This window comes from Cavia porcellus, unplaced genomic scaffold (genome assembly GCF_034190915.1).
Source record: "Cavia porcellus strain 051 isolate PalLab524CR breed Dunkin Hartley unplaced genomic scaffold, mCavPor4.1 scaffold_46, whole genome shotgun sequence".
Lineage (NCBI taxonomy): Eukaryota > Metazoa > Chordata > Mammalia > Rodentia > Caviidae > Cavia > Cavia porcellus.
Window position 1 is genome coordinate 1603622 of NW_026947529.1, and position 22935 is coordinate 1626556.

At 38.1% G+C, this 22935-nt stretch overlaps 1 protein-coding gene across 1 annotated transcript in view; it reads right to left on the reverse strand.

Annotated features, from left to right (window-relative positions):
* Positions 1 to 21856, reverse strand: part of LOC134474953 (zinc finger protein 709-like) — a gene marked incomplete at its 3' end in the record, with an annotated part of 53237 nt that extends 31381 nt beyond the window's left edge. Inside the window, exon 1 of the mRNA XM_063244028.1 lies at positions 21752 to 21856. Within this exon, the coding sequence (XP_063100098.1) occupies positions 21752 to 21856 (105 nt within the window). The remainder of the gene's footprint in view (positions 1 to 21751) is intronic.
* Between the last annotated feature and the right edge of the window lie 1079 nt (positions 21857 to 22935).

The following is a 22935-nucleotide window of genomic DNA, read 5'->3' on the forward strand; positions in this document are numbered from 1 at the left end:
AATTCTAGATGGAATAGGGAGAGCCTATAGTTGAATTTCTGTGAGTTCAGATAGGTCTATAGATTTGTAAAAATTGATTATTGGGAACTCAGATTGTGCATCCTACATTTTTTTTTCACATCAGCAAAATCAGTAAAAGATTTGGGAGACTTGCAAATTATATTTTTTCAGAACAGAACAATTTAAGCAATACAGTATTTCATCACAAGACAACCCCATATATCAGTAGCTACCATAATTTCTTTCCTTGAAATAGTTGAGTATACTTTCATATATAATAGTATCAAACATAACAAAATAGAATAAAACCATTAAAGAGAATAAAATTATTACAGGGCATTCAAAACCAAATAACAGAAAATGGAAAATTGTTACCATACTATCTCATTATTCATAAAAGATTTGCTTATACTATCACACATAATAAAATCCAATAAGATAAAACATGTTGTAACCAATGAAAACAGAAGAACAAAAGCATGGTAGCACTTCAAAGCAAGATGATATTAAATTAGCAGTGGCTATTATAATGTCTTGTTTTCTTAAAAGTAGCTGTTCATACCATCACAGATAATAAAATCAAACAACCCAGGATAAAACCATTCCAACTAATGAATGGGAACATTATAAGTCTCCAAAGCAATGTAATGGGAAATCATGATTACCATAAACACTTATTTACTCTTACTGGTTCTTACACTAGGGAGAGTATACAGTATTTATACATGTGAGTTTGATTGATTTCATGTATGAGTAAGGTCTCAAGTTGCAACCATTTATTTATAAATATCTCAATGTGATCATTCTTTATAGCTGAGAAGTACTCCATTGAATTAAAATACCACACATTTTTATCCATTCCTTAGTTTGCAGACACTTAGGCTGTTTCCAAAATCTGGCTATTACAAATTGTGCTGCTATAAAAATGGGTGTACATATATCACTGAAGTATGATGCTTTCAGTTCTTCTGGGAATATGCCTAGAAGGGGAATAGCTGGGTCAAGTGGGACTTCCCATTCCAGCTTTTAGAGAAATCTCCATACAGACCTCCATAATGGTTTCACAAGACTAAATTCCTATGAACAGTGCAGGAGAGTTGCATTCCCCCCTCAGCCTCTCCAACATTTGTTGTTGGTAGTTTTCTTGATCCTGGCCATTCTTTTGGAGTGAGATGGAATCTCAGTGTGGTTTTAATTGCATTTCTCTAATGAATAATGATGATGAATATTTTTTCATATATTTAATTGCCCTTTGTATTTGTTCATCTGAGAATTGTGTATCCATCTCAAATGCGATTTTTAGATTAGATCTTTGAATTATTGGGAGTCTGATTTTTTTTAATTCTTTATATGTTTTAGAAAGAAATCCTTTGTCTGAGGGATGGTTCTCTAAGATTTTTTCCCAGTTTGTGTTTTTTTTTTCACTATGCTGGAGATTTCTTGTGACATGCACACACTTTTTAATAAGATGTGATCCAAGTTATTGATTCTGGGAAGTATTTACCATGTGGTTTGATTCTTGTTCATGAATTCTCTACCTACTCCTATGTCTTCAAGAATTGTAACCTATTTATCTTCCAACAGATTTAGTGTTTCTGTTATATTATTCATATCTGTGATCCACTTACATTTAGTTTAGTACATTTTGATAAGCATGGGTCTAGTTTTAGTTTTTGGCCTATGGTGAGCCAGTTTTTCAAGCACCATTCATTAAAGAGTCTGTGGTTCTTCCAGTGAACATGTTTGGCCCCTTTATCAAAGATAAGATGGTTGAGTTTGTTTGTAGTTGTGGTCATATCTTCTAATTTATTCCATTGATCTTCAGATCTGTTTTTATTCCAATAACATGTTGATTTTACCATGATTGCTTAGTAGTATAAGTTCAACTCAGGGATTGTAATGCCTCCTGCCTTTGCTTTGCTGCTTAGAATTGTCATTGCTATTCTAGTTCTCTTCTGGTTCCAGATTAATTTTAGGAGTGATTTCTCTAGATCTATGAGGTATGTTGATACTATGTTCATTGGGATTGCAGTGAATCTGTATAACAGTTTTGATAGAAAGGCTATTTTCACAATATTTAGTCTTCCTATGCATGAAAAAATGATGTCTTTCCATTTTCTGAGATTCTCTTTGATTTCTTTTTCAGGATGTTATAATTTTCCTTATATAGATTATTTTTTTTACATCTTTTGTGAGATTAATTCCAAAGTATTTCATTTTGGGGGGGGTAGTGTGAAGGGTGTGGCTTCTCCTACTTCCCTCTCAATGATTTTGCTGTTAGTATATAGGAATGCTATTTATTTTTGAGTATTGACTTTGTATCTAGCTACTTCCCTGAATTTCTTGTACCTAGTCTCCTAGATACTTGCAATGAAAACTTGAGGGTCTTCTATGTAGAGTATCATGTCATCTGCAAATAATAATAATTTAACTTCTTCTTTTCCTATCTTTACCCCTTTAATTTTTGTCTATTATCACATTGCTCTGGCTAGTATTTCCAGTAGTATTTTGAATAGGATCAGTAATGAGGGGCATCCTTGTCTTGTGCCTTATTTTAACATAAAGGCCTTCAGCTTTTGGCCACTTAATATGATGCTGGCTGTTGGTTTGTCGTAGGTGACCTTTATCATATTGAGGTAAAGATTATCTATTCCAATTTTCTTTAAGGTTCTTTCATGAATGGAAATTGCGCCTTATGCAAAGCTTTTTCTGCACCTATAGAAATGCTCATGTGATTCTTACCTTAGTTTTTACTGATATGGTGGATTTCATTGATTGATGTACATATGGTGAAACATCCCTGCATGCCTGGGATGAATCACACTAGTTTGTGGTGTATCATCTTGATGATTTGCTGCATCCTGTTTGCCAATATTTTATTGAGGATTTTTGCATCTGTGTTCATTAGGGAGACTGGCCTTTAGTTCTCTTTTTTAGTTGGGTCTTCCTCAGATTTTGCAACTAGAATAATATTTGCTTCCAGGAATGATTAAGGAAGAATTGCTTTCCTTTTGATTTCATTGAAGTGTTTGAGGAGTACTGACATTAAATTCCTTATTATTTCTTGTAGAATTCCACAGTGAATCCATCTGGGCCTGGGCTCTTCTTTGTATGTAAGGAGAATTATTATATTTTCAATTTCATTAATAGAGATTGAATTATTCAGTAGTTATACATCTTCTTGATCGAGCTTTGGTACTTCATATGTTTCTAGCAATCTGTCCATTGCTTCTGTGTTATTAAACCAAAGAAAATAGACAATTTTAAAATAGGTGTTGATGATCTTCTGTATCTCCCAAGAGTCTGTTGTGATTTTGTCATTTGCATTCCTTATTTCATGAATTTGAGCCTTTGACTCCCTTTTTAAACAGGATAGGTAAAGTGCTTATCAATTTTATTTATTCTTTCACAGAACCAACTGTTTCATTTATTGATTCTTTGGATTGTGTTCTTAGTCTCTATTGCATTAATTTCTGCTCTGATTTTTATAATTTCCTCCCTTCTTTTGACTTTGGGCTTCACTTGCTCTTGTCTTTCTAGATATTTGAGGTGTACCATCAGGTTGTTTATTTGTATTCTTTCTGTTTTCCTGATGTGGGAAGTCAGTGCAATAAATTTTCCTCTGAGGACTGCTTTATTGCATTCCACACATACCAGTAAGTCGTATCTGTATTTCTGTTTGCTTTTAGGTATTGTTTAATTTTTTCTTTAATTTCCCCTGTGAACAACGGATTGCTCAAGAGTGTATTATTCAATTTCACTATGTTTGTGTGATTTTTGCAGTTTCTTTTATCATTAGTTACTAGATTTATGGCACTATGATATTATAACATGCATGAGATAATTTCAACTCTTTTGCATTTATTTAGAAATATTCTGTGGGCTAGTATATGGTCTATTTTAGAGAATATCCCATGTAATGCTGAGAAAAATATGTATTCTGATGTTGTTGTGAGGAACACTCTGTATATATCCATCAGGTCCATTAGTTTAAACATGTGATTTAGTTCTGTTATTTCTTTGCTGATTTATGTCTGGTTGATCTATCTCTTGGTGTTCATGGTGTCTTAGGTTCTCCTGTTAGAATTGTGTTGTTGCTTATTTGATTTTTCATTTCTATATATACTTGCTTTGGATAACTTTGTGTTCTAGAATTTGGTGCATATATATTTAAGATAGTTATCTCTTACTCTTGAAGTTTTCTTCTAACCAGAATGTAGTGACCTTCTTTAAGTCTTAGAATCATTCCTGGTTTGAAGTTCACATTGTCTGCAAACAAAATAGCCACCCTTGTTTTATTGTTTTGTTTTGTTTTTTTTTTTTTTTTTACTTCATGTGGCATGATATAATGTTTTCCATCCTTCAACTTTCAGTCTGTGAGTTTCATTTTGGGTTAGATGGGTTTCTTGTAGACCGCATGTGATTGGCCATTGTTTCTTGATCCATTCTGCCAGTCTGTTTCTTTTAATTGGTGGATTGAGCTCATTCACATTAATGTTTATAACTATTACATATTAGTTTACTGTTGACATGTTATCATTCCATACTCGTTAAATGTCTGCTTTGCTTAGTAGGTTTATTCTATGAGTACCTAAACTGTCTTTCAGTATTCTTTGCAGGTTGGCTTGATGGTCATAATTTTCTTTAGATGTTCTTTGTCATGAAAGTTAAAGATGCAACAGCAGGAAATAACATGCCCATAGACTTGCAAATTATTTGTCATTATAAAATGACTGCACCTGTGAGTGCACACTTTATTGGCAATTCAGGTACACAGAGGCCTTGTAGCATAGGCTACAAGGCTAGGTTCAGGTGACAGGAAGCACCATGCAGGTTCCTAACCCATGTGCTTCTTGAGCATGCAACACAGAATGCAATGGCTTAATATCTGTAGAGAATCTATCAAGAGTCTTCTTAACCAAGCTATTGATATAGCTGGGCTTCTCCATATGAGAAAAGTGGCATGGGACATTAGCTAACTAAAGAACTTTGTCATGTCTGAAAAATGTCACCTCTTCCCCTTTCCCATCTCTTGTAGTCAGGCTTTGCAAGGAAAGAGATTTAATATGGAACTTAAAATTGAAAAAAATTATATTAAAATATTCACTCCCAAAAAGTCAGATTTAGAGAAGCGTAGATCTGTCCACTTACTAGATACCTAAAGAATCAAGCTGACAATCTGAATCCTATGACAACATACTTCTTAAGTCCTGCTGAACACCTATAGTCCATGACAAGGGCCACCACAAGTTTATCTGGAGATAGAGGCACTGCCAATGTCTCATGCAAGTCTCTATCAAGGTTGTGTACTAGGAATAGTCAAAGTTCAGTGTTGGAAGCTACAAAGTCTGTGCACTTGGGCACAGCATGTGTGCCATCAGGCTGAGTAATCAGTCCTGGAACCAAGACAAAAAGCTCAGGATGAGGGCCAGATATCTGCAAAAGAAAACAGTAGCCATGCACAGTACTAATGAGGTACTGGGCTCCTCCTCCTCTTCTGATGATGATGTCTGTGTTCATATCTGGAAAACTGTGATACCAGCTTCTCCATGAGAATCAACAGCCCAACCCTTTCCCTCCATTTCTCCTTTGACGGTGTTTGCAACAATCCTTCAATGGATGCTCTATGCCCAAAACCACGGTGCCTCAGTTTACTGGGTGATCCAAGTTGACATTACTAAGTGGGCCACACCACCAAAGTAGTTCTTTAGATACTTAAATTCCAAAATAGACTTTATGGGTGCTGAGGATTGATCTCAGTGGCATAAGCATCTGCTTAGCAAACTCAAGGTCATGAGTTTGATCCTCTAGAAACAAAAAAGGACGTTATATAACTCTATAACTTAAAGTAGTCATCTGGTCTAACTCACATAAACAACAGTGAGAAAACCTGAGGCTCATTCAGATGTAATAATCAGGAACACATATATCCACAGAGTTGACTTCTCATGGGCCTTGACAAACCTCTCATGGGAACTATGTGGTCTCTTTCCTGTGAGTGTGTGTGCTACACTGTACTTAACTGTGGGCATTTGTATCAAACTGTAGACAAGGTTATTGATTATATCAGGGAATTTTAAAACCTTTTTGAAGGAAAGTAGAAAAACAAATTGTTATGTACATTTGTACACATAAGTCTCACTGCAGTACACTGATAGCACTGAACCCAGGAGAGAATGTCACGAGGCTGGTGGTATGCACATCACCACCTAAATAAGGTCACAGTGGTTATAGATGCTGGAGTTAAAAAATGGAAATACTTTAACAACCAAAACAGTTGAAATAAAAACAAATACTGAATATGCATTTAACATACCAAATTGAAACTGGGCCTGATGGCATGTGTGTGTAAGCCAAGTACTTGAGAGGCTGAGGCAGGAGAATCGCTTGAGACCACTCTGGGTTATAAAGAGATCTCAAGCCAACCTGAACTTCATAGCAAGATGTTTACTCCAAAAGAAAAACAGTTCAAATCTAATGAAAACAATAGTGATAGCCTTGTTACATTAGCATGATTACCATGCTTATATCATGCTTATCACACCATGAAAACCTAACTTAGAGCCCATTTCATAATAAAATATCATATCATTTATTAAACAGAGTACACTGATGAGTATTTGTTGTTAATCATTGGCATTTGGTGGTGATGGAGCAGTGCTTGCTGATGCTCTCCACAGAAAAGTGACTATTGCTGCAGTAAACAGGAATGTGCCTGAATCACTGCAGTGGGTCCTTAGATCTTTGAGTATGAGACCCACAAATGGAAGCACTGCACTTAGTGGACTTACTATGTTTAATCATTTGGATACTTTGAACACTGACTTCAGTAGTGGCTGAAATACTTGCTTACATTTCCACCAACAAAGTTAAATAGTTTCTTTTCTCCTGCTGTCTCATGAGTGTTATTTTAATCTTGTGGTGATTTGTCTTTGCAATGAGATGGTGTACTGATTCACATTTGTCTATTGTGCATAAATGATCAATAGTTCATCAGGTATTTCTTGACAATTTGTACCTGTTCTGAAAAGTGTGTATTCATTTCACATTTCTATTGGATTTAAAAGTTAGCTGTCAGGGAGTAACATGCAATCTCCTATCCTGTAGATTATTTCTTCATTATTTTTCATTTAATTTTTTTGTTTTGTTTTTTGGCTTCTTCATTTGTGCATGAGTATGAAAATCTTATATAATCCTTTTTGCTTGCTCTGTTACCCTATCTTATTTTCTATAAAAAGCACCAACAATAGCATTGAGTAAAAAATTTTGTTAATGCCTCTACATTCAGAGCATAGAATGCTTGGCTCATTCATGTTTCACTATGTTTTACTCTAATACAGGCATATTTAAAACTGCTGCACAAATTACCATGAAAAGCACATTTCCTGAGCCAAAAAAATCATGATTTGCACTTTGCTTCAGTTATCCCATCCTACATTTATATTCTTGACCTAAACGTACCTGTTTCGTTAAACTTCAAATGCAGGTATAAAAACAACTGCCACACATTCTGCTAGAACATATAGCAAAATTGCCTCCCAAAGTCAGCTTCCAAGCCATGATCATCTAATCTCATCCTCTATTGATGCTGGGATTAAAGGAATCACACTTAGCCTTAAAACATAAGTCCTTACCAGTGCAATTGTTTAAATAAAAGATAATCAAAAACTGCATACTTTTGTTAGTTTTTATCAAATAGCAAGAAATATAAAAGTGACTATTGTAATGTATTCAAAACAAGAATCGATTGGTTAAAATGACAACTGCCCCAATGACGCTCAGCATAGTCAGTGCATAAACAAATGTGCTTTCCAAGGGATGTTAGAGGATAACTGCTGAGTGGCCAAGTGATAACAGTATGACACTAAAGATTCATGCATATATTTCTCAAAGGAAGGTTGAGACTCACGGCCTGGGATATCTTAAATTTGCTCACAAAAATCTGATTCAAAAGCAGAGTTGGTGCATATCTATTATCCCAGCATTCAAGAAGCTGAGAGAGAAGGGTTGTTGTAAAGTCAAAGAAATTGTAGGCACAATATGGGTTTCAAATCCAGCTGATGCACATAGTGAAAGCCTGTCTCAATAAAACAAAACTAAACTAAACAAAGTAAAACCAAACATCACAGCTGAATGGAGACTGAAATCTTCAAAGCTTAATTCTGTGTCTTGGTGATTAAATTTATGTATGGACACATTTTTTGAAAAAGCAATTTGGATGCTAGATTGCAACTCACAGCCAAATGGGAGCACTGATTTTTGTGCTGAGTCACTGCAAGAGTCCCTGTGCACTGTCTATAAAGCAGAGCTCACAGTGGGATCCTGCTGGACCAGCAACCACAAAGCAAAGGGGTAGACAAATGTCTCATGACTCACTTTGATAGACTACAGGTGATATCTCTTCAAATCTCATTTAGATCACTGAGCCCTTTGTTCTTAATTTACTTAACCAGCATTTTGAAATATGAATTTAGTTTCATACAAGAAAACATCAGTAACATCAAATATGGTACCTAAATAATAACTCAAATGATAATGGAAAACTGTGTATGTAAACAATGTATAAACATTGAAACAAGGCACACATTGCAAATTATAGCTCAAAGTCACCAACTGATCACCTTTCACTCAGAAATAACAAATATATCTTGTGAGGCTGATGCAAGAGAACTGCCTTGAGTTAGAGGCCAGCCTCAGTTACAGAGCTGTCTGAAATAGAGATAAAGATCCTTACTGCAAAACCTCACAAAAAATGAAACTTGAAAATTGACTGCATAAAACACCATTGGTTTGTTTTAAAAATTATATTCATACAATATAGTAATACTCCAAGAACTTTCAACATGTTCTGACGTAGAATGTTGATACTTTCCTTAATATACAGAAAACGCATTCATGTTTGGGTATTTATCTCAGTGGGTATTTAACTCAGTACATTTGCCAACACCTGTGATGAGGATGGAAACACAAGAATATAATATAAATTTAGGAGATCACTCTAAATACAATGCTGCCTGGCAAGCATGAGCTAATGAGTTCAATCCCTGGTACAAAAAAAAAAGATTCAAATTCCTACTTCATGTCACTGGCACATAATTAGAGAAAATCAAAATTGGATCTGAATTATGGAACACAGAATTCATGCTTTAACATGTATTTTGAATACTGATTATTGACAGAGCTGGTGTTATTCATCTCAAGTAAGAAATCAGAAGCCAACTTTAACTTTTGCTTACCCTAAGAACTACTTGACTTTCAGTAAAGATCCTCTCAGTTGTAAATCCTGCTATTGACACCCTGTACCATGCCAATCACTTGCACATCCTTTCCATGCTGCTCTGATCCACACTACACAGAAAACCCTTCATGCCTAACAATGGATATCCCTGCAGCACAACTTCTATTTAGGGCTTCTATTTTACACCACTTAGTAAAGTCCATTGCAGAACATTTCTATATGTAAACAATGTGTATTATCAGCCAAGCTGTGAAGTCAGCTGTTAATTCAGAGATGACACCCCTATTCCTTTCCATTCAGAAGGATATCATGTACATGTATCAATGCAAATGCATAAATTTTGGCATTTTTCAATGAGAGTTTAATAGGCAGGTGATTCTGGAATTTGTCCTTAGCAAGCACACTTTACCCTGCCCTTCATAACACTTTCATATCTGCTTCATTTTTCTCAGAATTCAAAAATCCATGGCTGTTCTCACAATTAGTCCATGAGCAGAGGTGTCACCTAAAATAATTATGTTCAAAATTCTTTGCATTATTCTGTATGATACACAGGAGTTCGCCAGGTGTTTGGGAAGCCTTCCTCAACTGAGACATATCACTACACATCTTTGAATACTCAGTACATTTGCCAACACCTGTGATGAGGATGGAAACACAAGAATATAATATAAATTTAGGAGATCACTCTAAATACAACAAAGCACAAGTTTAAGGAGAGCAGTCATGGCTATAAGGCCCTGTATCACAGACATTTATAAACATCAGACCCTCCAAGTCTGCTTCTCACAGCAATGGGGCAGAGACCTTCCTCAGTACTTTTGTAGCATCTTCAAAATGCATCAGAGTCAGGGTGTCCCCAAGTTCCTTCCCTCACTGAGCTTGTGGAGGTGCCAAGGCAGCAGAGAATTTCAAAGATGATACTGGAATCTGCTGCTGTCAAACTGAAGATAGAGTCACGCTTGCCACCAGAAAGAGGCAAAATGCACAATTGATGACCCACAGCCAATGCTGGAGGACCTCAGGAGTGGAAGCTAACTAAATACTTGAGGATTGAGACACTGAAACTGCTTCTACTCACTTGTAACTGGTTTAGGCCTTTTGCAACCTACTTGTGGGCTCCCATCCACAACCTCAGCATTCTGCAGCTCGAAGATCTCCCAGGTCCCTTCCTAATCAGGCCACATGACATTGAAACGACTAAATGAGATCCAGCAAACATTCTGCTCCTGTATTGTGCTCACAACAGGTCAATAATGCCCTGATACAGGAAAGACCTAAGAGACCACCTGTCATGGCCCACCTGGTTGGACAGTTCATATATCCCACCTATTCATCACTGATTGAGTCTTGCTCTACTGCCCTACTTGCAAGTCAAGAATAAACAGGGAAAGGAACCCCTCCCTACAAGAGAGGATCCCAAATGATAGACTGGAGCTGGCTGTCTCCTTCAGTGATGATATCCACAGAGGAGTGCTTGTACCAAAGAGATTTACCTCAGGCTTTTTATTTCCAGATCCATGTTATTTCAAGGATAAAAAGAAAAAGTAAAACTGAATTTCAAAAGATGTTAATCAGGGACAACAGTGGTAAATACATTGCACACTGTCATCCCCAGTACATTCACCCAGAGCAGAAGATATTTGTATTGAATTTTCCAAACAATACTGAGCTGAGTTAGTCAAATAAAGTTGGCATTGAGACAGGGCTAGGTCCTCCAAGGAGCCCATGCAGAAACCCAGATACCTTGCAACTCTGGGGAAGCCAGATACTTCCTGGTAAGAGTCAAACCTCAGGACAAAATATTAAGCAAATGCATTGATATTTTAAGGATTCATTCGAAAATACTTCCCTAGCACTCTGAGGAAATCAGCAGTCACCACTCAAATAAATGTATCCCTATCTTAAAGCCTGATACTTTAAATAATTCCTATTATCCCGGTGAAGTCCTGAGTCACCTGTGAACTCCCTAATTAAAGAGTCACTACTACATAAGAATGCCTGCTCTCTGTGTGACAGGCTTCCCCATTTGTTCCCAATTTAATCAACTTTACCTGAACTATTAATCTTATTGGCTTCTGTATTTCTGTCCCATCTTATGCCCATCTGCCTTGTGAGTTCCCGGTATTCCCACCTTAAACCCATCTCACCAAATTATTTTACCCTATAAATGTCCCTAGAAAAGTGTCTTTGGCAACCCACTCAGGACCCCTTCTCTCTCTCAGACAGCTTTCTTTCTTCCAATAAATATACTCTACTCTTAAATTCTGTTGTTCCTAAAATTTATTCTTTAATTTTAGAGAATACAAATTCATACTGGACATACTAGATCAGGAGTTTCTTTCCCCTGTAGCAACACCATTATAAATTTTTCTCTTTAGTGAACTCAGATAAATGAGTAGTAGTTTGTGTTCTATAAAGTTGATCTCACCTCTTCAGGGACACTCTCAGTGAAGGCCTTTATGCCTGTATTTAAGTGCTGCTTCTGTTTTCTGAAAGTGAACTGATCTGTAATTTTGGTTATGGAATCTACAATTTATTAAGGATATGGCTCAAAATATTTCTTTTGAATGGTTTACCTGCAGCCTTGGAGGAAGACACATAGCAAAAATTCTTTATTTTTATTTCATCATTCAAATTGAGGGATGTACTTGAAAGAGTTTTGCCCTAGAATGAGTTACAGGACCTCCTGCTTTTAGTTCAACATGGTGGAAGGCCCAATCAGGGATGCTAACCATATGGCAACTTCCACTTTTTCCCTGATTACAACTTCCTCATTTCTTTCCCAGGGGCCTGAAGAAAATTCCAATCAGCTCTTCACATAACAGAAATGTCTGCTTCAACCTCCACATCCAGGCAAAGTCACGCATACCCTTAACCTCATAGTCAGTAAAAAAAAAAAATTCTTGTTTTTTTAGGGCTCCTCCTCACATTCCTTGAATAGAAAGGCCACTTTTACTGTGTCTTATATTCTGCTTCTCTATTGCACCAGATATGCTAACAGTATTGTTTCTTATCAGAATTTTTCTTTTTTTTTTTTTTTTTTTTTTTTTTTTTTGTCTTTTTCCTTTTTTATCGGTACCGGGGATTGAACTCAGGACTGCTTGCTTCCAAGGCAGGCGCTTATGCCGCTGAGCTAAATCCCCAGCCCCTATTGTTTCTTATCTATGTACCTCCTCAGTAATTCATATGATCAATACCATGAACATCTAATTGAAATTAATGTAGTAGACTGTTGCTTAACTCCATCAGTGTCAATGCAGTGAGTTTCATCCTAAGATAAAAATAAATCTTCATACAAACTTCAATGCAGAAAAAGCATCAAAATATAAACAGGGTCCTACAGGAACACAGACTTCTTTCAATAACATAATTGAAGCTTTCTAGAAAAAGGCAAAAATACACAGTTCATAAAATTGTTGAAGCAGCCAATAATGTAGAAATTGTTCTGAACAATTTTAGGTGAACCTTCACTTTTATAAGAGATAACCTACTGCCATGGCAATATCTAGTTCTTGCTAAATTATACACTCAAACCAATTATTTTACATTTATAATGACTGATGTATACAGCTTTATACATTGCCAGGAATACAACCACTGTGCATTGTATTGATCACTTAAAACTGCAGGAAAAGGAAAAAGCATTCAGACAAATCATAAAGATATATTTCTTAATTTGGCTCATGTTAATGATAGAGGGGAATGTAACTCCTGACCTACTATATGTCTGGTATGAGTTTGTGTTCTCTAAAATAGAAGAATACTGTTCAGAATGATGGAGTTTAAGAATGGAATATATTTACTGAGAGGAAGAAAGCTTCTGTCTGGGAGACAGAAGGGGTCCTGAGTGGGTTGCCAAAGACTCTGTATTTATAGAGTAAAAACAGGAGGTTAGATGGGTCAAAAGAGGGGAAGACTGGGAATTTGCAAGGTGAGCATAAGGCGGGATAGAGCTGTGTTCAACCAATAGTGTCAGCTGCTCAGGTAAAATTGATTCAATATGGAGCATGTCCCATAATAAGTGGGCTTGCTTAACAGCAGGGACTCTTCCTGTAGGGGGTTGGGATGGTGAGTCTTGACTTCTTCACTGTGATAGAGAACTATTTGAACTATTGGTCCTTAGCATTTGGTGTATTTCTGTTGGCTTTTGTCTTGAGATTTTGTCAGAGCAGGAGGTGATTGTCTCTTCCAAGACTATAAGCAATCTGTATTTATCCCTTGCTCCTTTGAGTCCCAGCCCTGTTGTTACAGGCAGCTGAGTTAGTTAGAAATATATAGGCAGTGAGACAGGACTAGGTCCTAGAAATGGCCAATGCAAAAGCCCAGATACCTTGCAACCATGGGGGGTGGATGGATACCTCCTGTTTTGGGTCAGGCCTCAAGACAAAACACCAAGCAAATGCATCCCTTTCCTAAAGGCTGAGCCAGTGCTGACAGACAGGCCTGGACTGGCTCTGACCTGGCTGCTTCCCCAGTCTCAGCCCCACTGCTGGTCTCATTGTTCTGTTGCCCCATGCAACATATAACCGTTTTTTTTTTTTTTTCTAGAAAATATCTGGTGGATCCTAGCACAAGGAATCAAAAGGGAATTTATAATTATCTCTTAACTGTAGCTGTTAAACATCCAGAAGATTAATACTATACAGTGTGGGACAAGCAGTAAACTTAATATAGAACATTAAATGGAACTGTTATTTTCTATTAACCTTGGGTGTTTTAACATTTGAGCACTGCAGAAATTTGTGACATATTTTGGACTGCTCATTATTACATTACATAAATTTCTGCTAAAAATTTGATTTGATTGGTGATCTTGTATTGGCCTGATCTAAATCACCAGGCTGAAACACAAGAAAAAGTCATAAGACATCTAGATATGAAACAAAATATATTTGAAGGCATGAATATACCATCAGATCAGCAACAATGAATTGTCTTTGTAATGTGAACTTTACTTGAGCTTTCTCCCATGAGGCTATAGAGTTTATTTGGACCTACAATCAGTGAACCTTATCTGGTTAAAGTTACCTGGTTGTCCATGTGTAAATACCATATAGTCTCCCTAGTTTGAGAAATAGTAAGAGTACATAAGAGTTTGTAGTAATCCTGCTTCTCCATTGCATTGCTTTGGAGCCTTATAATATTCCCATTCATTATTCAGAATGGTTTCATTCTGGGTTGTTTGATTTTATTCAGAACCAAATAACACAAAATGAACAATGGTTACTGTATTATCTATGATTATTTGAACAGCTTTTTTAAAGAAAACAAGACATTATAATAGCTAGTGCTGATTTAATATAATCTTGTTTTGAAGTGCTAACATGGTTTTAGTCTTCTGTTCCCATTGATTCTATCTTGTTGTATCTTATTGATTGTATTATTTGTGATAGTATAAACAAATATTTGATGGACAATGAGATAATACAGTAACCATTGTTCATTTTGTGTTATTTGGTTCTGAATAATCTGTAATACTTTCATGCTCTTTGATGGTTTTATAATATTTTGTTATGTTTGATACTATTGTGTATGAAAATATACTCAACTCCTTCAATGAAAGAGACATTATAGTAGTTACTGATGTCAGGTTGTCTTGTGTTGAAATACTGTGTTGCTTCAATTGTGCTCCAATCTCATTTGTTAAGTCCTCTTTTATTTTAATCTCTTTGAAATTAAAACAAATTTTTAAAAATGTTACCAGGTGGCTACTTTCTTGTTTATCAGTTGGAGGGCTGTTTAAGGTTGCCTCACCCCAAGGGATATTTTTAACCAATTTTAGCCTCATTTTGACCAGCTGGAAACTTAGGTGAAAGCATGTCTTTTAAATCTGTTACCCAAAAAAACCTTTATTACATGATTTGAAAATATAAATGTTGAGGGAAAAGTTGTTGAGCTCAAATAAAAAGAAAAAGCTGCTATTAGAGCAGACAACTGGACAAATTGACAACAGATATATAAACTGATAATCATCTTATAAAATTAGAATTAACTCAAATATATTTGGCCAACTTGAACTATCATAAATAGAGTAGAGTGAACCTTCTTATAGATCAATTAATAGATATCTCTTGAAATAAGAATACCAGAAAAAGACCCTAACTGATGGTTAACCTGAGGTAGCTCAGAAAGTTAAAAAGAACGAACACAAATATTACTTAATCATTTAGGTCCACCCTGGTCCCAAAATAGCAGTAGAGATGAGCCCAGCAGGTGCATGTGTGTAATCAACATGGGTGCTGGCAAGAATTTGGCCTGCCAGAAGTCTGCAATGCCAGAGACTGAGTATGGTGGGCAGGCAGAGAAAATGGTGATGCAGGGGAAGGAGAAAAAGAACACTCAGATGGGACAGACGGCTAGGGCAGGGGGATTGAGAAGTGAGAGCCTTGTGAGAAATGCTAGGGGAAGGATTAGAGACCATAGGGGAAAGATTGGAGACACTAGGGGGAAGATTGGAGACCCTAGAGAGAGGATTGGAGACCCTGGGGGTAAAGGAGGAGGAGAGGATGACACAGGGGGCATAGAAACCTTTGGCTGAGAAATCAGTGGGATTTGGTATGAAAGATATGGGGAGAAGCTGTAAAGACAGAAGCCACATCTTAAGTGAGGGGAAGGGAGAAATCCTGGTGGAGCAGAGCGAGCCAGGAGTATTTGGGCCATCACAGAAGACAGAGTGAGAGAAAACCATGTCCTTAAAGTGAAGAAGGCCTAAAAATGAAGGGTTTTGGCCAACTTTTGACCGTTTTGACAAAAGCATAAATAAAAGACTAGCTTTTTGGTTGTTGTAGCCTTTTAGAGGCCCAAAGCACCAAGGTTACAAACCAGGCACCACAAAGGGGTGTTTTCAGGAGGACAGGAAGTGGTCCCCATGACCGAATTATAAGGGAGCTGAGAGAACAATTTCACCTCAGGAACTAAGAGCTATAGCTCCCCCAAGGAACATGGAAGCTGTGCTCAGTCACACACAACATAAGAGATCATAATCTATTTTGAAAGTGTGACAGGCAAAATTCCAACACCCATTCTTCTTGGCAGGTAAGCATGAGAGCAGGGCAGGATCTCAGCACACAAAAATCTCAGTGTTACCTCCAGCCATGTGGCCTAAGGAATGTGGAAACTAGTAACCCTGGTTGGGGATGTCAGGGTGGGTTTTCTGTCACAATCTTGCTAAGGAACAGAAACAAACAAACAAACAAAAAACCCAGACGGTATCTCACCCATGTTCAGTGTGTAAGGTTACTGTTGTATGCATATTAGCAGTGGCAAGTATACTGTCCCAGAGGAAGAAAGAGGTGGTTTTAAGGAAGAGGGACTCAAAATGAGAGGGATTCCCAGGAGCCACTCAATCTGCCTTAGTGGTCAGGGAACCAAATGATAGGATTTTTTGGCGTGCTAAAAGAGAGAATACAAAATAAAAATGTCATGTGTGGGCATACATATAGCTTTCCATTGGGTGGTGCTTAAAGATGGCATTGCTGGTGTGCAAGTAGCTGATTGGGACTCTTTTCATGCCACAGGTAAGTTGCATAGGAGAGGGGAAAGAGACCCCTGGTCCCATCTCCCAGTGCTGAAATATCCCATCTAGAGCAAAATCCTCTCAATTTCTTTCTCACAAAAAGTATATTCTGATCTTACTTCCATTGTTATTAATTATTCATTCTTCAATTTTAGAGAACCTAAACTCATACCCAACATAGTAGGTCAGCAGTTTCATTCCCCTATATCACTGTCTGACTGCCTGTATTTCTAACTAACTCATCTGCCCATAAACTTAAGAATCATTTATCAACTTTTCTTAGCATAATTGTAGCAAATAAAATGTACTTAATGGATATAGTGAAATATATGTTTAAAATGAAAAAAATAATTATTACAGTTTCTCTACCTAGCATCACAAAACATTTTCAGCTTTCAAGTATGTGGAAAAATAAAAACTAAAAACAACTCTCAGCAAATACCCATAGTATAAAGGACAGTATATCATTCATCGTATTTACCATGTTATCTGTGGATATTTTGTAGAGTGAAAAAGAAAAATTGAGCCGTTGAATGAACAAATATCAATTTCAATAATTGTGCTCATAGAACTACATGGTTGAGAATTGTAGAAAAAATTTTTTGGTACGAGGGATTGAACTCATGACTGTTATACTCTAGAAAAAATAGCTTCATTATATTTGAATTATAGCAAATTCCCTGTAACATGTCGGTACCATGTATATGTTTTCCTTCTCCATCTGGGTGACCTAATTGATATGTTAATCAATGCTCTCTTCTGTAAAGAATTTTAAAATCTTACCTAATTGATATGTTAACCATTGCTGCCCTCTACAAATAACAGATGTAGTGCTAAAATAAGCTAACAAAGGTTGTTAATTGCTACTAGACTTCTCTATTCTCTGCTGAAGGAAACAGAATTGATTCCTGTTTACAGGAAATCTTGCTTGTTTGCAGGAAAATCTTGTTACCTGAACTTTGCTCTTCCCAATGTAATCGCTGTGATCTTGTTCTGTAGTGCACCCCAGCCACCCTCCTTATATTGTGAGACCAGCAGCTGTTTGCAGTTTTACAAGATAAAAGCCTGCCTTTTAGCTGGGAGGTGTGCAGTCTGCAAATTGGCTCCTGGAGACTGTGTCACTAGGCCTGGCCTAAAATAAAGCCTTTGCTCCCTAAATTTTAATATCTTGATTCCTTAAATATTATTCCAGGGTCTGAGTTATCACAATGAGCTTGTGCTTGACTGGGTGGTGCCTGTACCACTGAGTTCAATGCCCAGCCTGAACAGCCTTAGATTCTAAATATCACTATTACTACTGTTTAATTTGCCATTGAAAGATTTAATTGAAAATTTTGTTCATCTCTTCACAAATGAAATTATTTTCTTTCCTTGCAGTTTAAATCACTTTTTTTAGGTACTGGGGATCAAACTAACAACCTGGCACTGGCCAGGCAGGTACTTCTGCCTGCTGAGCTAAAACCCAGGCCCCTATTAAATGATATTTTATTAAATATATAAATATCACTTTGTCCATTCAAATAGTATTGTGATTTTACTACAGGAGGCCAAGGTACACAGAAATTGATATACAGTCAGAGAGGAAATGGACCCTCAAAGGAATCAATGTAAAAAAACTAAATACGGGGGCTAAAGATTTAGCTCAGTGGCATAAGCACCTGCTTTGCAAGCAGGCAGTCATTAGTACGATCCCCGGTACTGATAAAAATGAAAAAGACAAAAAAAAAAAAAAAAAAAAAAACTAAATACAACAATCACTGCTAGAGGCACAGCTGAAGCAAGCCAGACCTGAATGTGCAGACGCAGTAACCATGTCTACATGCCTCTTAAAGAGAAAAACAATGTGATAGCTCGGACAACAGAATAAAATCCAAGGAAGCAAGAAATTAAAATTTGGGGAGCAAAGACTTTATTTCCATGCCTGGGAGCACAGTCTCCTTAGGATCGATCCAAAGACCGCACACCTCACAGTTGGGGGAAGAGGCTTTTAAAGCTGAAAATCACAGAAATGTTGTAATCACTGACACAGTTAGATAGCATCTGGGCTTTACAAAACTTCCTGAAATTTCCTTGAAGTTAAGCATTTTCTAAAGAACAACACATTTTATTATAGACCACCGAGTAAGGAGGGGGTTATAAGAAACTGAAACCTAAGGCTTTTATGGCCTTTCAGGAAATTGAAACTTAACCTAGATAGATAGGAAGGGGAAAGGTGGGAGGGGGAAGGGGAAGGCAGTGTAGCGCATACAGAACAGAATTAAGGCACAATGTTAAAGCTAGGCTATAACATTCCCCTCTGATGTTGTAACATAGGCCAAATCCTTGGCCTTATTATTCTATTATTACTTAAGTGCCTCTGGGAACATGCCCATATGCTTGTTGTCTAACCATCATTAATTTTATGTTTTGCATCTACTATCTGATATACATAGCTTATTGATTATGCAGGGGCCTAGAGTATCTAATACTAGAATCATAACAAGAGGACCAGCTAACATCGCTATTATACTAGTCATCCATGGTGGGAGGGAGAACATTTGTTCCATCCACTGCAGAGATCCTTGTCTTAGTTTTTCTCTTCCCTGTAGACATTTCTGGAGCTCAGCCAAATTTTGTTTTACTATCCCAGACTTATTAGCATACAGGCAACATTTTTCCCCTAATGCCAAACACAATCCTCATTTTTCAGCTAATAGGAGGTCTAGCCTTCTACGATTTTGGAGAGCTACTTCAGCTAATGCACCGATTGAGTTTTCTAAGGCCTCAATGGCATTGTGAATTTGTTTCATTCCTTCATCTACCCGTTTGGATAAAATGTGGTAACGGTGTGTACTAACTCCCAGGGAGGCAGCCCCCAACCTGAGGGCTGAGAATATACTGATTCCAGCCATAATAGGAAGAACTGGACTTCTCTTATCTATTTGGTGGCTGGTAGAGATGAGGGCCCTATTTTCTTCTTCTTCAGAATGCCAGTAAATTCTAGGCAGGATCTGGGTGAGCACACAAACTTCATTCTGGTCAATAACAAACTTTCTTGAAGCAATACAGGGGTACCACCCCAAAGTACAAGCCCACTAATGGCTGGCTGGGGCCACTATGGGAGTATTATTACCAGACCCTGTAATGCGATAGGAATGGGAGAGATCACAATATTCAGGAGCCGTGTGGCTGCAGTGATATATCTAGGGCCCATTTAAACCCACTAGATTGGTACTTTTCCACAGAGATTGAGGGAGAAATATATCACATCTGGTGGCTAGTTTACTGGTGACTGTGATGTAACCCTTGTAGAAGGGAGGCTCAGAGGACAACATAGACAACACGGGATTGTCAGACCACTGTCAATGGAGCCATTAATTAGCTCAGCTACTATTTCTAAGGGTTTGGAATATCTCCATCATTGAGTGTGGCATGGGGGTTTCAGGCTCAGCACCAGTTACTAACGAGGGTGTAAGTTCCTGTCTAGACTTCACTGGGCCAGTTTCTTGTGGCCTCTTAGTGGTTGCAAGTTGGAATGGGGTTGATCTGGACCAGGCACCTCAACTTTGATCCAATATTTGATGTCCTCTTTCTTTTTCCACATGCACATTTTTACTTGGGGTTGGTTTGTATCATATAGAGTTCCATTACAAAGGGCTTCAGGCACTGGAAGCATTGGAGTGCACCTCCAGAATCGGCATGGAATGGACATTGGCACCTTTATTGGAGTAGGGACCACCACTGGGCAGCATTCCCTTTTGTATTGAACTACAGGAGCTTTTCTGGTGGTTTATATAGAATGTTAATATTAACTCCAGGGTCATATCCAGTGCAATAGATCTTAACCCAGAGTACCTCCTTTTCGGTGGACACTGCTGCGCCAGCCACTCATTTGCCATTCTGGATGAAGAAGTTTCCATCAATGAAATAGTTGTTGGCATCTCCCAAACCCTGATTGGTGAGATCAGCCCATAGGTTCTGTTGTAGATCGAGGATGTCAGCACACTCATGGAGAGGTGTATGTTGACTTTCTGGGTCATCATCGTGCATAAGGGTGGCTGGGTTTAAAGCTGCAGAAGCCTTGAAATCTACTGACTCTTGGTCTAGCAGCAGAGCCTGATAGTGTAAAATTCTAGCGTTTGAGAGCCATTTTTTAGGAGGGGTTTTGAGAAGAGTCTCTAAACTGTGGGAGGTCACCACAGAAATCTTTTGTATAAGAGTGAGTCTTTTAGCCTCCTTGAGTAACATCACCACAGGGGCTAGGATTCTTAGGCATGGGGACCACCCTCCTGCTACTGGATCGAGTCTCTTAGAGAGGTAGGCTATTAGCCTCTTCCAAGGGCCAATGTCTTGAGTCAAGACTCTTTTTACAATGCCTATGAGCTCATCTATGAACAAGATAAATGGCTTGGTAACATTAGAGAGTCCCAGGGCTGGAGCCTCGGTCAGGGCCTGTTTGAGCTATTAGAAGTCCTGCTCGCAGTCATTGGTCCAGTTTAATGGCTTTTGGGTCTCTCCCTTAAGAGAGTCATACATCAGGTGAACCATTTCAATGAAATTTAGAATCCACAGCCTACAGTACCTGACAGCTCCCAGAAACTTGCGTACTTGTTTCGTAGTTTCTGGGGTTGGTATCTGTAATATGGCTTGGACTCTTTCTCTAGACAAAATTATTTTGCCTTCTTGTAACTTGTGGCCCAGGTAAATCACAGACTTGTGGCACAACTGGGCCTTCTTAGCTGAGACTTTATAGCCTAATTGCCCCAAAGTCTTTAACAGTTCCTTGCTTGCCTCTCGACAAGTCTCTAATGAAGAGGAGGCTACCAACAACTCTTGCACATACAGAGCACTATCTTGGGGTGTTCTTACCTAAATCTCAAAAGATCTCTGGCTAGTGCCTCATCAAAAAGTGTGGGCGAGTTCTTAAAGCCCTGAGGTAAGTGAGTCCAGGTCAGCTGTTCCTTCACTTCTGAATCTGGGTCAGTCCACTCAAAGGCAAAAAGGAGTTGACTCACCTGTGCGAGGGGCAGAGTGAAGAACACACCCTTGAGGTCCAAAACGGAGTACCAGTTGTTCTCCGGATTGAAGAGGGCACTGTTGGATGTAGAGTCAGTACTCATCTATTAACCTCTCGGAAATCCTGTACAAGGCGATAGTCATTTGTCCCGGCTTCTGGACTGGAAGTAGAGGTGTATTCCTTGGAGAGACACAGGAATTAAGATACCATTGTCTCTTAATCTCTGAATGTGGACTTTGATCCCTTTTCAGGCTTTGATCCCTTTGTAGGTTTAACGGGTATTGCAAATGGGGTGTCCCTAGGGTAGGAGCTCCACCACAAGGGGCAGCTGGTTAATTGCTAGCCCTGGGGGGTTGGTTTCTGCCCAAACTTCTGGGATTTCCTGCTTCCATTTGCTTAACAATTTTAATTCTAGGTCAGTTTATAATGGCTCAGGTACACTCGAAAAATTTCCCAGTAGGCAGTAATTTTCTCCTACTGGGACAAGAGCTAGCACTCTGATGCCTTCTGAGTCCAGAATTGTATCCACCCCCAGTTTTAGTGTTGGCTCAGGTGTAAAGAAGTCAATATGCACTTGCAATATATGGAGGAGGCCTCGTCCCAAGAGAGGGTCTGGACACTCAGGAACTGATAGAAAATCATCTTGGACCAGTATATGTCCAGGTCAAGCAAAACTAGCTGTCACTTTTGGGTACAATTTTCATCTCCCTGTGGCTCTGATTACATTGAATGAACTCTTGGTTATCTTTCCTAAAGGTAGGGTCAGCACAGAATATGTGACTCCTGTATTGACCAGGAAGTCCACCAATTGCTTTCCCACTTGAAGAGTTATCCAGGGCTCGGGGGGGGGGGTGGTGGTGTCGATCCCTGACCTCCTCATTGTTGAGACAACAGGGACTTTGTCTCTTTTTATAGCTTGACCTTTAACTTTGGGCCATCTTTATGCCAATGTCCCATCTCTTTGCAATATGCACATTGTTCTTTATCTAAAGGAGGCCACTGGCCTTTAACCTCCTTTTTCCCAATGCTAGTCAATCTCTTAGTTTCTTTTCCACCAAGCAATTCCAAATAGTCATCTTTTTATTTGTGGCTTCTAGTAGGGTCTCCCTTTTGTTGAAAACCTTCTGTGCTATCTCTATCAGCTGGCTGAGGGACATCCCTTCAAATCCCTCAAGTTTCTGT